General features: G+C 44.9%; 1 protein-coding gene across 1 annotated transcript in view; it reads left to right on the forward strand.

Moving 5' to 3' along the window:
- Positions 1-9,242: 9,242 nt before the first annotated feature.
- The window catches only part of Slc5a8 (solute carrier family 5 member 8), a 49,335-nt gene continuing 43,308 nt past the window's right edge, over positions 9,243-15,269 (forward strand). Inside the window, exon 1 of the mRNA XM_036170216.1 lies at positions 9,243-9,593. Coding sequence (XP_036026109.1) covers positions 9,243-9,593 — 351 coding nt within the window. The remainder of the gene's footprint in view (positions 9,594-15,269) is intronic.

Consider the following 15,269-nt stretch of genomic DNA (forward strand, 5'->3'; position numbering starts at 1 on the left):
AATTGACTACTGAATGATAGGCCAGGATTTAAGTATCTGGTGTGTATTAGTTCATCTAATCCTTAAAATAACTCTTCCAGCCACGGGTATCTCAGTGTTGCTCTTAGAAGCTCATCTGGAGGGCTGGAGAGATTAATAATAATTGCTGCTCTTGTAAAGGATCCAGGTTCAGTTTCCAGCAGCCCCACAGTGCCTGTCACTCCAGTTCCAGGGGATCTGATGCGTCTTCTGACCTCTGTGGGCACTGTATGCTCATGGAGCATGAACATACATCCAGGTACACACATGTAAGATTAAAAAAAAAACACTTCTTTTTTTAAGCTGAAGTATTTGCTGATTTTGTCGAACAAGCTGATGTACCCTGCACAAGATGATTATACTTGACCCTCCTCGAAAGACTTTTGGGAAATGATTGATGGATGGGTGCAAAGGTGTGGTACCTTTGTCACAAAATTGGGACTTGTAGTAGTGTCTCAAGTTGAGGAGCCGATGAAAGGAAGATGTTGTTTCTTATGGTTAGAGATTTTGAAACTGAGAGGCCACTGCTATGTGACATGAAATACAACTTACTTAGTGAGACTCTCTAAGTCCCTCCCTTCCCAACTTCTCCATCTGACCACACACTGAGTGAGCACAATTAGATGCAAATTAGATGATAATACTGGAAGTGTAATACAGCCAAGGCACACAGGGCTTCCAGGTTAGTCTTTCTAACCCTCTAGATTCTTCCATCAGATGGTCACCCAACGGAGCTTCCCCTTCTGGAGCTTGTTCCTGAGGGGAAACGAACGAGAGTCAGATAATAAAGGAAGCAAAGAGAGGTGGGGTTCAGGGCCCGCCCATTGCCCCCACCCAAACCAGAAAAGCAGGAGCCCCAACACTCTGGGGCGTGCCTCTTCCTGCCGGTTGGTCAGGGGCAGGGCTTCCGGACAGGTCCCCTGGGTCCTGAGAGAATGGGACCCTGAGAACAGGCCACACCTCCATGAGCTCCCTCCTGGACTGCAAGAGAACGTGTGAGGTAAAGAAAAGAACCAGCCCAAAGACTGCTGGGCAAGACAGCAGTCCTGACTATTTAGATCAGCCCATGACGATCTATCTCTAGCCAGTGCTGATGGGAAGGGCTTGGTGTGGCTGACTCCAGCAGAGGAGAACTAGAACTCTGGACCTGGGAAGCCTGATGCCTGCCATGTCCTGAAGAGAAAACCGAAGCCTACAGATGCGCAGACTTACCTAAAAGTCATACAGCAACGGGTGCTGGAGTCCAGGTTGTGGACTTCCACCAACTTTTATTGGTGAATTTACTTAAATAACAACAACACTTTTTCAGTTTTAAAAACTGATTTTTTTTTTTTAGCAAAAAACATCAGAGCGAATAAGTACAACTCATAAGTAATAACTCTCGTATGTGTTTCTTTCCTTCCAACATTTATTTTTATACATTTGATGTAACCATAGTAATTAGCCATTTTTGTTGGTTTCTCCAAAACAGAACAGTGTTTTCTGGCTGGCAATTTGAGAGAATTTTTAAAGGGTTTTTATATGTATTTATTGAGTGCCTACTGGAACTAAACATTGTTCTTTTTCTCCCCCACCTTTTTTGGGGGTGGGGGCGGTTCCTAGGGTTGAACCCAGGACCTTGTGCATGCTATGCAGGCCCTCTGCCTCTGAGCTACACTTGAGTGTTTCAGATACTATTCTAGATGACACAATGTCACTATCCTTACAGAACTGGCTTTCTGTTGGGGGAAGAATCAAGAAACAAGCAAGAAATTATATCCTCTGGTTTCAAAAGCCCCTGTAGGAAGAGTTACTATAGGTTAAAATCAACTTAAATTAATTTCAATGGAAATAATGTTTTTCCTCTCAAGCCCCCAAATTAATACCCATTTATGCTAACATGTTAAAATAGGCAATTATTTCATAGGCAGTCACTATAAGACTTACATATATGTTCACAAAGCATTCACATAATACTCAGTGTATGTTTAATTAAATATTTAATGCAAAAAAAGAAATGAACAGTAAAGACACATGATGGTTGCTTCCTTGAGATCTACAAAGGAATGATGTGCACGCACCACATTCAGGACCATAAGATGGTGTGTCCTAGTTGATATTGAATTTGCTCAATCACCTCCTAGGCCCAGGGGATCTAAATCAGTCCTCTTAAATGTGAAGAATGCCCATATGCTCAAGTTGGGGTGCTAAATAATTTTGTCTGCTTGTACCATTGCTCTTATTCAGAGCAGGGGTGAGTAGTGGGAAGACAGGTTGTGGTAAGTTTTAGAAAAGGAATCAGAAGAAAGAGAGTATGCAGGTGGAGACAGAGAGAGGCAGGACACATCTTAGGTGGAATCATTAGGGGAAGGAAAGAGAATCATCCTAAGGGACATTTCTTGATAGGGTGAATGTAAGTCAGAGGGTTCCAGAAAAGTGAGTCTAATTCTCTGGGTCACAGCCTGCTGGATGTACCAGAAGAACAGCAAGAACACCGGTGTGAGGGACCCGGTGGAGAAGAGAGGCGACGTGGGTGGCCAGGCACTTCATCAGGAATGCCTTGTCTGTCATCAAAGTACTGGGAGATGGCTGGGCTGTTTTGAACAAGGAGTGATACAATAAGAATTACCTGTGAGAAACAGGTTGTGAAGTGAAGCAAGTGGGGAGCCTCTAGTGGGGTTCAGCTGGGAGAAAAGGCAGCTTGGCTCAGGGGTGCCATGATGCAAGCAGAGAAAGTGGCATTCAAGATGTATTTTGATTATAGAGCTAATAAAATATGCTTCGTGTTAAGTGAACAAAAAAGAGGAATCAACACTACCAAGAATTCTGAGATATACATTGTGTCAGGTCCTGCTATATATACTCCATCGCTGTCCAGAACTTTCTATCAATTGTGATTTCAGGGAAAAACATGACTGGGGACCCGTACTCAAAATGTATTTGAATTTTTCTCTCAAAATGAGAGAAAAGAGTCTGGCTACCCCCTTGTCCCCAGTGGAAAGCATGTGAGTATGCCATCTTTACTCACAGGCCAGAGATAGCCCACCGAGCTTTCCAAAGTTGGCCTTTAGAAATCTTCAAAAATCATCTCCATTCCAAGAGGCATTATGAAGGTGTCTGAGCATGGCGACAGGTTTCCTTGTGCAACACAGGATGCTCGAGTCTGGGGATTTCCCGAGATGAGCAAGCAGCGGTCTTTCCCCATGCAGGTGAGCATCTCTACTCTCAGAGAAGATAAGAAGGCAGAGACGATTAATAGTGGATATCCCAGGCACAGTAAGGAAGATGATAAGGCTGCAGGTGTGTAAGTGGGGAAAATACCCTCCTACATTAACAGCTCATTCCCCTCCCCACCTTAATGTCAACCTGGACAGCGCATTGACAGTCCTGACATCTGGCTATTGCTGAGTTGTTACAGATCCGAGGACACGTTACCTGAACTATACACACTGGGTTTCCTCTGCAAGAGATTTAGAGTTAGAATTCAAAGACGCTAATTATCCTCTACTGTCCAACACTGAGGAATTGTATCAACTGGCTTGGGCGTTTTGACCACGTGCTGTGACAATGCAGAGAAAATCCCTTTGGTGAGACGAGAAAGAAGAAATCAGGTGTGTAGATTGTCTGCGGAGCTTACCTCATGAGATCCATGAGCCACTCCTATGCTAACAGCCTTAATGAAAGCCACTGAAAGCCAGGCATGACGGTTCATGCTGTAATCCCAGCACTCATGAGGCTGAGGCAGGAGGATTATGAGTTTGAAGCCAGTCTGGGCTGCATAGCTCAACCCTGTCTCAGGGGGAAAAAAGGTTAAAAAAAAGAAAAGAAAAACCTTTGACTCTAACTCATATCTTGCCCAAACCTTTTTTGTTTGTATGTTTCTGTCACCAGCAACCATCTTCAGTGCTATTTGATGAAATGGGTAAACAACAACAACAACAACAAAAACATATTGGTAAATAAAAGAAAACTTTAACTCTGAAATACAGCTTCAAAATAACAAGTACTTTGTGATGTGTTTTCCCTAATTTTTACCTTCAAAATTCCTATGAACAAACTGAAAGACTAGGATTCAATCAACCCATTTTAGAGGCTTTCCTATAAATTCCTATAAAATTTGCTGTCCATTCATTTATTAAGAATGTTTAAGAAAGCATAGCTACCATATACCAGGAAGTTGTTCTAGCCCCAGGAAGTATAGTGGTGGGCAAACGGATGAAAGTCTCTGATTTCATGGCTTTCTCTGGTAGTGAAAGACAGCAGGCCACAAACAAGACAAAGAAATCCGACACCAGGATGCACTGAAAGAAACAAGGTAAGCGACTAGAAGGTGATGATGCAGTTCTCAGGACAGGTTTCCTGGGAGAGTGTGTTTGAACAGACACGTGTAAAGTGGGGGTGTGGGTCCTGATGGGAGCTGGAAGAAGAATGTTCCAGACAAGGGAAAACTGTGCAGAGGTCCTGGGACAGGCAAGCTTGGAGATCCCAGGCACAGTGAGGAAGAGGAGGCTGCTGCTGCAGGTGTGTAAATAAATGGAAGGAGATGTCCAACAGCTTGTTAGAGGCCAGGTAGTGTTGAGTTTCTAGAGGCCACGTTTTGGTGTTGTTGCTGTTTGAAATGGGTGTCCTTATAACCTAGGTTGGCTTAGAACTCACTCAATAGCCTTCTGGTCTCCATCTCAGGATACCTTAGCCTTCTAAAGCTGATTTAATCCTTGCTGGGATTACAGACTTGTACCATTACACCCATCTGTGGCCATATTTAACTGAACTAACACACACGTATGCACGCACACACGCACACATGCTTTCTTGTTCACACTGAGATGGAAATACCTCATAAAAAGAAATCCTTCTTGTCTAAATTGAGTTCAGAATCAGTACATGAACCCCCTGCAGAGTATTGGGTGGCCCGTGTTTTGTTGTCTGTATGACCTCCACCAACATACAATATGTACAGTCAGAGGCTGTGCCCTGCTTAGTTTTGTTTGTCAAGTTGACACAAGCTAGAGTTATTAGGGAACAGACACCTCAATTGAGAAAATGCCCCCATCCAGATTGCTTGTAGGCAAGTCTGTTGGGCACAGGTCACTTTGGGTGGTACCACCCCTTGGCAGGTGGACTTGGGTTCTATAAGAAAGCAAACTGAGCAAGCCATGGAAGCAAGCCAGTAAGCAGCACCCCTCCATGGCCTCTGTGTCAGCTCCTGCCTCCAGGTTCCTGCCCTGCTTGAGTGCCTGTCCTGACTTTTGTTTGATGGTGAATAGTGATATGGAACTTTAGGCCAAATTAAACCCTTTCCTCCCTAACTTGCTTTAGTTATGGTGTTTCAACACGGCAATAGTAACCCTAACTAAGACACTATCCAATGTGGGGTGGGGGGACACCAAGGGCTCAAAGAAATGAGACTACCTTCAAAGATTCAAGCAAAATGAAGCGTGGTAAAAGTTATCACTCCAGGGATTAAATAAAAAAGGAGCACTCTAAAGCTAAAAAGACTTTAGAATGGTTTTGATATTTTAATTCATATTAAAATGTGGAAGTATTTTAATATAATGCTTAATATATAACATTATATATTATATATATGATGCATTTAATATAATGTAGAGATAGAATCCACAGCAAGAGCAGTAGACACTGAAGCTAATGCCATAAAAGACAAACCCAGAGCTGGGTGGTGGTGGCACACTTGGTAGGCAAAGGCAGATCTCTATGAGTTCAAGGCCAGCCTGGTCTACAAAGCAAGTTCTAGGACAGCTAGGAATGTTATACAGAGAAATACTGTCTCAAAAGAAAAAAAATAAAAGACAAACTCAGGCCCACAGGTTAAAGGGGAGGGAAGAGATTCAGATGAAAACTATAAATTAAATTTACCGGGCAGGGTTATCGAAGGTTATAGATTTCCAAGAAAGAATCTGGAATAATTGGAACAACAACAAGTTTCAATTAAAAAATTTTATTTTTATATCTATCTCTCTCTCTCTCTCTCTCTCTCTCTCTCTCTCTCTCTCTCTCTCTCTCTCTCTGTGTGTGTGTGTGTGTGTGTGTATTGGCATCCTTGGAGGCCAGAAAGGGCATTGGATCTTCTGAAGCTGGAGTTACAAGTGGTTGTCAGCTTCCTGACATGGGTGCTGGGAACCAAACTCAGGGTTCCTGCAGGAATAGCAAGTGCTCTTAACTGCAAAGTTCTCTGTCCAGCCTCGGACATCCCCACTTAAAAAGTCATAGTTATTTATATTGAAGGGATCGCTTTGATAGTAATGGAAAATGTGCTCTTCTGGAGATTGCTGAAAGCTTGGGAATACAAGTACTGAACATTCAACGGAAGACCAGCTATTCATGAGGAAACAAAGATCTGGTTGACCCCAGCTCTCCATTAAGAAATGTCAGAAGAAGATAGACAATTCTTGCAAATTTTTGAAGAAAAAGATTGTGTGAAGATAACAAATGACAACCCATGTGTCCAAAGGCACAAAACAGACCACTCACACATTCTTTTTGAAGATACTGTTTGAAGACTTGTATCAGGATATGTAAAAGGACAGAGTGTGGCTTATACACAGCTCACAGCATTACATGAATGTTATAAGCAGGGGAAACAGTGAAAGAAAATGCATATATTAAAAGTAGACCTTCTAAACTACAGCTTTTGCCAGTCTGTTATTACTAAACTGGAAAGCAAGTAAACATTTACCCAGTGTCAGCACTTAACCATGTCAAGGGCTTTCTTCATGCATCATCTCATTTAACCCTCTACAGTTGTGAGAGAATGATCACTGTCCTTTAGAGGCCAAGATGATGGGTCAGCAATTAAAGGCTCTTGCTACCAAGCCTAATGGCCTGAGTTCAATCCCTGGAACCCACATGGTGGAAGGAGAGAACCAAACAGGTTGTCCTTCTGACCTCCACACGTATGCTGTGGCATGCGCATGACCACACACATGTACACACACACACACACACACACACACACACACACATATGCAAGCATGCACACACACACACACACACACACTCATGCACAGACAGAATAAATAAATGTAAAAATAAAAATATTGCTAATCATTTTGAATAAAGGAAGCTAAGACATAGATGTAGGGTCTTGCCTAAAGCATGGCTAATGGGTGATAGAATGCAAAGTTTCTGAGCCTGCAAATGTAGTCTGCCTCTAAGTAACTGTGGTGATGCTTTGCTCACAGGTAGCCAGAAGTTCCGTATTTTACTCTAGGTGTCAAAGAGAGGAGTTTCACTTAATTACCTTTTCTCATATGTAGGGTTGTTGGTTTTACAAGCATTTTCAGAAACAGATTCATTTCCTAGGATCTGCCTGTGTTGTATTTACAGTTTGAGGTACACACATATGTGGATGGACATTTCACATGGATGGGACATAATTCCACACTACATCTTGTTTAAATGACTAGGTTGCTTGGATTTAGCTTGTGTTTCACTCTGCAAATGATATATACATGATGCCAGCTGATTAAAAAAATGGGATAGAGCTTTATTCACGTTGGGCTGGGCTGAAAGTATTTGATGATTGCTTCCTGCAGATCAACTGGTAAGTCATAAAGATGTATGAAAATGAGCTAGGGCAGTTTGAAATTGCTAGAAGGCTGGGTACACTTGGCTGGAGGGCTATTTTAGAAGGAAACCCAGAGAATCTTATTATTTTATGAATGTGTCACATGTTGGTAGTAATAGTTCAAAGTAAGATATTCAAAACATGTCTTGAGTGGTATTAGAAGTGATCTTTTCAGGGTCTAGAGAGATGGCTCATTGGTTAAGAGCACTGGCTGCTCTTACAGAGGACCTGGGATGGATTCCCAGCACCCATAAGGCGGCTCAATACTGTCTGTAATTCCAGGGACTCTGACGCCTCCTTCTGGCCTCCACTGGCATTGCATGCACATGGTTCAAAGACACACATGGTTCAAAAACACCCATTACATATAAAATAAAAATAAATAAGCCTAAAAAAAGCATTAAAGGTATTTTAGATGGCTTCATTTAAGTGTAACATTCATGTCTGCCTCTAACACACGATTTGGCTTAAAGCCTTCATCTCCACCATTTCCTTGGGCAAGTGACTCACCTTCTTTCCTACCCTTTCCTCCTCTCTCTCTCTCTCTCTCTCTCTCTCTCTCTCTCTCTCTCTCTCTCTTTCTCTTTAGCTATCTCTTCCTCCCCCTTCTCCTCCACCACCACCCTCCTTCTCTTTCTCAGCAGGGTCTCATGCAGTTCTTGCTGAACAGCTGAGGATGACCTTGAACTTCTGGTCTTCCTGCTTCCACCTCCCAAGTGCTAGAATTACAGGCACATTGACTTCACCTCCTGGAAGCAGCTTCCCTACTAAGAAAAATGGAGATCATTCCTACCATAAGGATAATTATAAGACTCACACTCTCTACTGCAAAAGGCACTAGGCACATCCTTTTTTGTTTGTTTGCTTGTTTTTAATCCTAAATCTCACTAGACAGAGGATAACAGCCGTCCCTGTTATTGTAGGCTGTAGTAGGGATCAGATGGACTATAAGGGATCAGAAATGTTTGTTGCATGAAAACGCAAGCAACCCGCAGCACAGCCTCCTTCGTCTCCTTTATAATTGCCCACCTTTCTAATATCCACTATGGTCTCAGTTACCGCCGCTGTGACCCCCATCACCCACTAATCTGTCAAGCGATCATGAGCCTCAAACTCCAGGTGTACCTTCAAGCAAGGACCTGGACTGTGAACTGGAAAGCTTAAGGCGTGACAACTGCCCTTCGGTCCACCCCACCCCCCACCCCCCTCCACACACACCCATCACCTGCCGGTTTAAATGGTGCGTCGCCGCCGCTGTCACTTAATAAAACTTGCGTGGAGCGCGCACTGTGGATTCGCTGGACGCTGGACGCCGCGAGAGGCTCCAGCTCTCACCCGCCCCAGAGTCGCTTGGTGCCTAGGCAGTCGCCACCCCGGTCCGTCCGGCGGCACCTGGTGAGCGCTCAGCGCTGCGCCCGACGTCCCCGGATCCCAGACTTTCAGGGGCGCAGCTGGGGAGACAGGGGTCTCCCCCACCGGGTGATTGGCAGCCGGTAGCTAGGCTCCCACCTCCACGAGGATCCACACCTGCGGGACATACCTGGCCTCCGCGGGACGCCACATCCTGCTGCAGCAGGGAGCAAGAAGCTAGCTTGTCCGCCCGAGGCGAAAGCGAGCGACCAGAGCACTCCCCGGGCTCAGGTCACCGCGGGGGGCCATGGACGCGTCGCGGGACATCGGCAGCTTTGTGGTGTGGGACTACGTGGTGTTTGCAGGCATGCTGCTCATCTCGGCCGCCATCGGCATCTACTATGCCTTCGCGGGGGGCGGCCAGCAGACCTCCAAGGACTTTCTGATGGGTGGCCGAAGTATGACCGCGGTGCCGGTGGCTCTGTCCCTCACCGCCAGCTTCATGTCCGCTGTCACTGTCCTGGGCACCCCCGCCGAGGTCTATCGTTTTGGGGCAATGTTCAGCATCTTTGGGATCACCTACTTTTTTGTGGTGGTCATCAGCGCAGAGGTCTTCCTTCCCGTGTTCTATAGGCTGGGGATCACCAGCACCTACGAGGTAAGAGGTAGGAGAGCGAGGGGAGGCTTGCTTGCATTTTCAGGCTCCTGGAGGAACTTTCTGGGGGCAAGCAGTTTCTGCCATATGGGAATCTCTCCTTGTGGGTGCATCTTGGACCTCGACCTCTCACCCCGTATCGAGACATGTGTCTTCTAAGGGAAGATAAATCCTTGGGATTGAATTTTCTGAGCTCAGATCCAAAGCAGTCTGAGTGGACTGGACGAGGACTCGCTAAAGTCTTTCCTAAAACGTGTGTGTGTGTGTGTGTGTGTGTGTGTGTGTGTGTGTGTGTGTGTGTGTGTCCCTGGCTCACTTACTTAATTAACCTTTTGTACCGATGTCTTCATCGCAAGAAGAAAATGGTACCACCGACCTCATCCGATTGTGGAGAGAATTAAGTGAGCGGATGCAAGGTGTTCCATTTAGAATAGAGCCTACCTAGCACAGAGTAGATGCTGGGTACCGGCTGAGTGTAATTATTGTGATGGAGGTTATCCTGAGATGCTGAGAAAAATGCAAACAGCAAGGTTCTTAAACAGTGCTTCTCATGAAAGAGACCTACACTTCATGGTTGCCCTGTTCCTCTGGATGTCCATTCCCCCCCCCCCCAAATGATTATACATTTTTATTTTTATTATTTATTTATTTTTTGGATGTCCATTTTAAAAGTTGCTCTCAGGAAAAGGTTTTTTTCAAGACGAAGAGCATTTGGTTTGGTTTCACTTAGAGATGCCAAAGGTGTGTGTGTGCCTGTGCCTGTTAAAAACTCAGACTCTTGCGGGGTGGGGGAGGGTGTCCTTCACCCAGGCTTCACAGACAAGTTCCCTCTGTGCTAGGCCACCTGACAGAGGGCTAGGTGTCCCAGCTCAGCAGCCCCTCGGGCCTGGAGTTTGTGCCCTGTTTCCCTGAAGCTCAGGGTCAGTGGAAGGTGGTTTCATAGCGAGTCTGGTTCAGCCTGTGCTGGGCACCTGCCTCAATGGCATAATGATGACAAACTGGGCCTGGGTTCTAGTGATGTCACCAGGTCTAGGCATGTCCCAGGCTGCATTGTCTTCTAACTGTGGTCACCATGTTTACAGAAGCTTAGTCTTCACCCTAAATGGGAGAAGAAGGAAATTTCTGTTTGTGAGGGGAGGTGACAAACTGGCTGTCCCAGGCCAAATTCAGCTTCCCCTGCCCTTTTATTTTGTTTGTTCAAAACATTTATAAGAAGCTCTGATTATTTTGTTTAATAAAAAATGTAAATTTGAGAATTTAATGATGAGGAACAGTCAAATAAAATTTCAGATGTCTTTTGAAAACTCAGAAGGCTGATGACATTATGTCCACATTTCCTATGGCTACTGGGCCTCCAGCAAGAATCACTGCCCTTACTCTGTTAATGCCTAGACTGAGGCTTTTCATGCCTGCACACCCACTTTCTCGTGGCAGAGAAATCTTTACCTACACAAAACATGCACATGGAAAATGACCAGCGATGAAGGGGCCCTTGGTCAGTGAGTTAAGGGACAGAGCGTAATTCTTAGAGGCTGTGAGGAATGTTCCAGCATCTTAAGACATATAAACACCTGGTTTCTGTCATTCTTATGTATTACGAGGTCGTCTATGAAGGATGTGAATGCCTGTCACTCACGTGCATTACCAGGTGGGCTATGCTGACACTGAATTAAGTTAAGTTAGCAAGAATTCTGGCTAAAAATGGCAAAAACCCAATGTTTGTTGAGTGATGAATTTGTGCCGGGCTCCAGGCTGCATGTTTCACACATATTATCTGACTCAACACTCAACTAGATTCTTGGAAGGGTATGCTTAGAGCCCTGTTTTCCGGATGAAAGCCTCAGAGCAAGTTAAGCCAATGATAGAAGGGGAGGAATAAGAGCCCATGCCAAGCAACTCCCCGCCTCTGAGGGCTCTGGTGAGTTGGTTATAACCCCAAGCAGGATTCATGCCAGCTCATGGAGAACCCAGGACGTCATACAGCACCCTTGAACTTAACAGCACACTTGTCCAGTGAGAGGTGTCAGGTGTCAGAGAGAAGGAAGTGGAGCAGCTTGCTGTGCCTGTACATTCAATTAGTCACAGCAGAGGATTTCTTTGGAGGGATGCTTTGTGACTCTACTGAGGACACCTACACAGATATATTGTTCCACACTGAGTAATTTTCACCTTCACACTCTTGCTCAAATATGAGCTAGCTCTATTCTTCCACTTCTATAGACCAATTTGGTGGGCCTCAAACATTTTACTCTATCATTGCTGTCAAATACAGGTCTGCTAGGTGTTTAACAATGTGCAGACCCATAGATTGACAGGAAACCTATTGCAGGGACCCAGCACAATTAATAATTTCTTCAGGATCACTCAGGCTCAACTTTGATTTTTGAGTTACTTACGTGTATCAACCCAAAGCCTTCACATCGTTAAGGTATTCCAAGTTCTAAGGACTATGAAAGATCTCTGTTCACTGTAGGTATCTACTATTCTGTAGTTTTGCTTGTTAACTCTAGAGCTGTTCTCTAAGCTTACTGCAATGGGACCAGGGTTTCTTTTCAGCTCCCTACATAGTTCCCCTGAAGTCTAGGAAAGGACTCATGGCTTCTTGGTTCTGCCTTCAGTTGGTTTTGTGTGAGTGTAAACATATGTCAGTTGATTTTGGGGGCAATTTTAAGGTATGATTACTTTTTTTTTATAAGGAAAAAGTACAATATGTATTTATTTACAAATCCATAGGATGCAAATCCAGAGTTCTAGTGGAAATTATATGTTTTTATTAAAAATTTTTAATTCATTTTACATACAAAGACAGATTTTTCCCCCATCACTCCCCGCCCCCATTCTCCCCTACTGCCTTCCTCCCATCCATCCTCATTCCCTCCTCCAAAAGAGCAAGTTGTCCCATGTGTGTGTGTGTATGGGGGGGGGGGCGGATAGCAAAACCTAGTATATTCAGTTGAGGCAGGACTAAGTCCCTCCCTCCTGCATCAAGGGTGAGCAAGGTGTCCGACCATAGGCAATGGACTCCAGAAAGCCAGCTCATGCACCTAGGATAGACCCTGATCACACTGCCAGGGGCCCCTCAAGCAGACCCAGCTACACAGCTGTTTCCCGTATGCAGGGGGTCTAGTCTGGTCCCATGCAGGCTCCACAGCTGTCAGTCTAAAGTCTGTGAGTTCCTTTGAGCTTGGTTCAGCTGTCTCTGTAGATTTCCTCATCATGATCTTGACACCCCCTGCTCCGCCCTCTTGTGGGCCTCCCCTCCCGTCATAGAATCCCTCTTTCTTCTCCTCGACTGGACTCCTGGAGCTCAGCCTGGTGCTTGGTGCATCTGCTTCCATCAGTCACTGGATGAAGGCTCTATGATGATCGTTGAGCATTCACCGATCTGATTACCAGGTTAAGCCAATTCAGGCACCTTCACCCCTATTTCTAGTCATCTAATCTGGGATCATCCTTGTGGATTCCTGGGAATTTCCCTAGCACCAGGTTTCTCCCTTACCCCATAATGTCTCCCCCTACCAAGATATCTCTTTCATTGCTCTCCCACTCCATTCTTCTCCCAGCTCAACCATCCTGCTCCCTCATGTTCTCACCCCTCCCTTCTATTGCCCCTCCTCATCCCTAGTTCACTTATGGAGATCTCCTCTGTTTCTTTCCTAGGGCGATCTAGGCATCTGTCTTAGGGTCCTCCTTGTTAGTTAGCTTCTCTGGAGCTGTGGGTTGTAGTCTGGTTATCCTTTGCCTTACATCTAGTATCCACTTATACCATGTTTGCCTTTCTAAGTCTGGGTTACCTCACTCAGGATGATATTTTCTAGTTCCATCCATTTGCCTGCAAATTTCATGATGTCATTACTTTTTACAGCTCAGTAGTACTCCATTGTGTATATGTACACATTTTCTTTATTCTTCAGTTGAGGGGCATCTAGGTTGCTTCCAGGTTCTGGATATTATGAATAATGATTGATTACTATCTCAAAAAGACGAAAAGCAAAGGATAACCAGGCTACAATCCACAACCACAGAGAAGCTAGGTAAAAAGGAGGTCCCTAAGAGGGACACACGTGGAGCGCCCTAGGAAGGGGAAACAGTTAAGATCTCCTGGGTAAACTGGGGGAGGGGGTAGGAGGGAAGGGATAGGGGATGGGAACATGAGGGACTGAGATGGCTGAGTGGAGGGAGGGACGGAGAGGGAGAGCAATGAAAGAAATATCTTGGAAGAGGGAACCATTAAGAGATTAGGGAGAAACCTGATGCTAGGGAAATCCCCAGGAATCCACAGGATGACACCAGCTGAGACGCCTAGCAATAATGGAGAGGGTGCCTGAACTTACCTTCCCCTATAATTAGATCAGTGACTAATTGTCATCATAGAACCTACATCCAGTAACTGATGGAAGCAGATGCAGTGATCCACAACCAAGCACTGGGCTGAGCTCCTAGATTTCAGTTGAAGCGAGGGAGGAGGAACCAAAGGAGCAAGTGAGGTCAAGATCATAATGGGGAAAACCACAGAGACAGCTGACCCAAGCTGGTAGGAGCTCATGGACTCTGGCCTGTCAGCTGGGAACCTGCATGGGACTGAACTAGGCCCTCTGAATGTGGGTGACAGTTATGTGGCTTGATCTGTTTGTGGGGTCCCTGGCAGGGGGACCAGGACTTACCCAGGTGCATGAACTGGCTTTGTGGAGCCCATTCCCTGTGGTGGGATACCTTGCTCAGTCACTGGGGTGGGGCGGGGCTTGGTCCTGCCTCAACTTATTACGCCAGACTTTGTTGACTCCCCAAGGGCGGCCTGACCCTCTCTGAGGAGTAGATGGGGGGTGAGAAGGGAGGAGATGAGGGTGGGAGAAGGGAAAGGAGAGGGAACTGGGATTGGTATGTAAAATGAAAAAAAAAAAAAACAAAAAACAACTAAAAATGTCTTTAATAAAAGGCTAAAGATTGATTGGGCACAATTTTAAGTGTAAAAACTACCAAGTTATTTGAGCTTGTTACTTTTTTTTCTGCCACAGTCTCTTAAGCTTTGTGTAGTCTCCAGCAATCACGGACATGGACCTAGGAACAGCAAAAGACTTCTCCATCTATTCATAGCCACTCCCATGTACTACAGATTTACTAAAAAAAAAAAAAAAAGAAAAAAAAAAAGAAACTCTTCAAAAATAACACCAGTCTGTCTTCAAAATGTCTCCCAAATACCCGAACATGATCTTAATATAATTCACAAGGGCCATGGCTTTTTGATTCCATTAATCTTAGCATCTTACTTTTGAACACTATACATCTCCTTATTGATTCATATCATTGGATACTTTCCCTTGCCAAAAGAAAGAGAAAGAATTGCTCTTATGGTCTTCATTTTAAATACAAGGAACCTGAGATTGAGAGAATAGCTTCAAGGTCATGAGTCAGGCACGGGACTGGTCTGGAGCTGGAACTGCTGCCAACGCCTTGCACCGTGTTGGATATTCAGTTGTTTTTGAAATTCTTACTGTCTTGGCACCACATGCTTATTGCGTCTTGAACTCTTGGTCAGATATTTTTATTCATCCATGTGGTTATATACATAGAATTGTATATATTAAAGTTTCTAAGGTTTTGTGTCACATCTCTGACAATTAGGTTACGAGCGTGGTCTTCATTGCTAACACAGTGCCTGCTTCACAATGTGCTCAGCAA

Source organism: Onychomys torridus, chromosome 20 (genome assembly GCF_903995425.1).
Source record: "Onychomys torridus chromosome 20, mOncTor1.1, whole genome shotgun sequence".
NCBI lineage: Eukaryota > Metazoa > Chordata > Mammalia > Rodentia > Cricetidae > Onychomys > Onychomys torridus.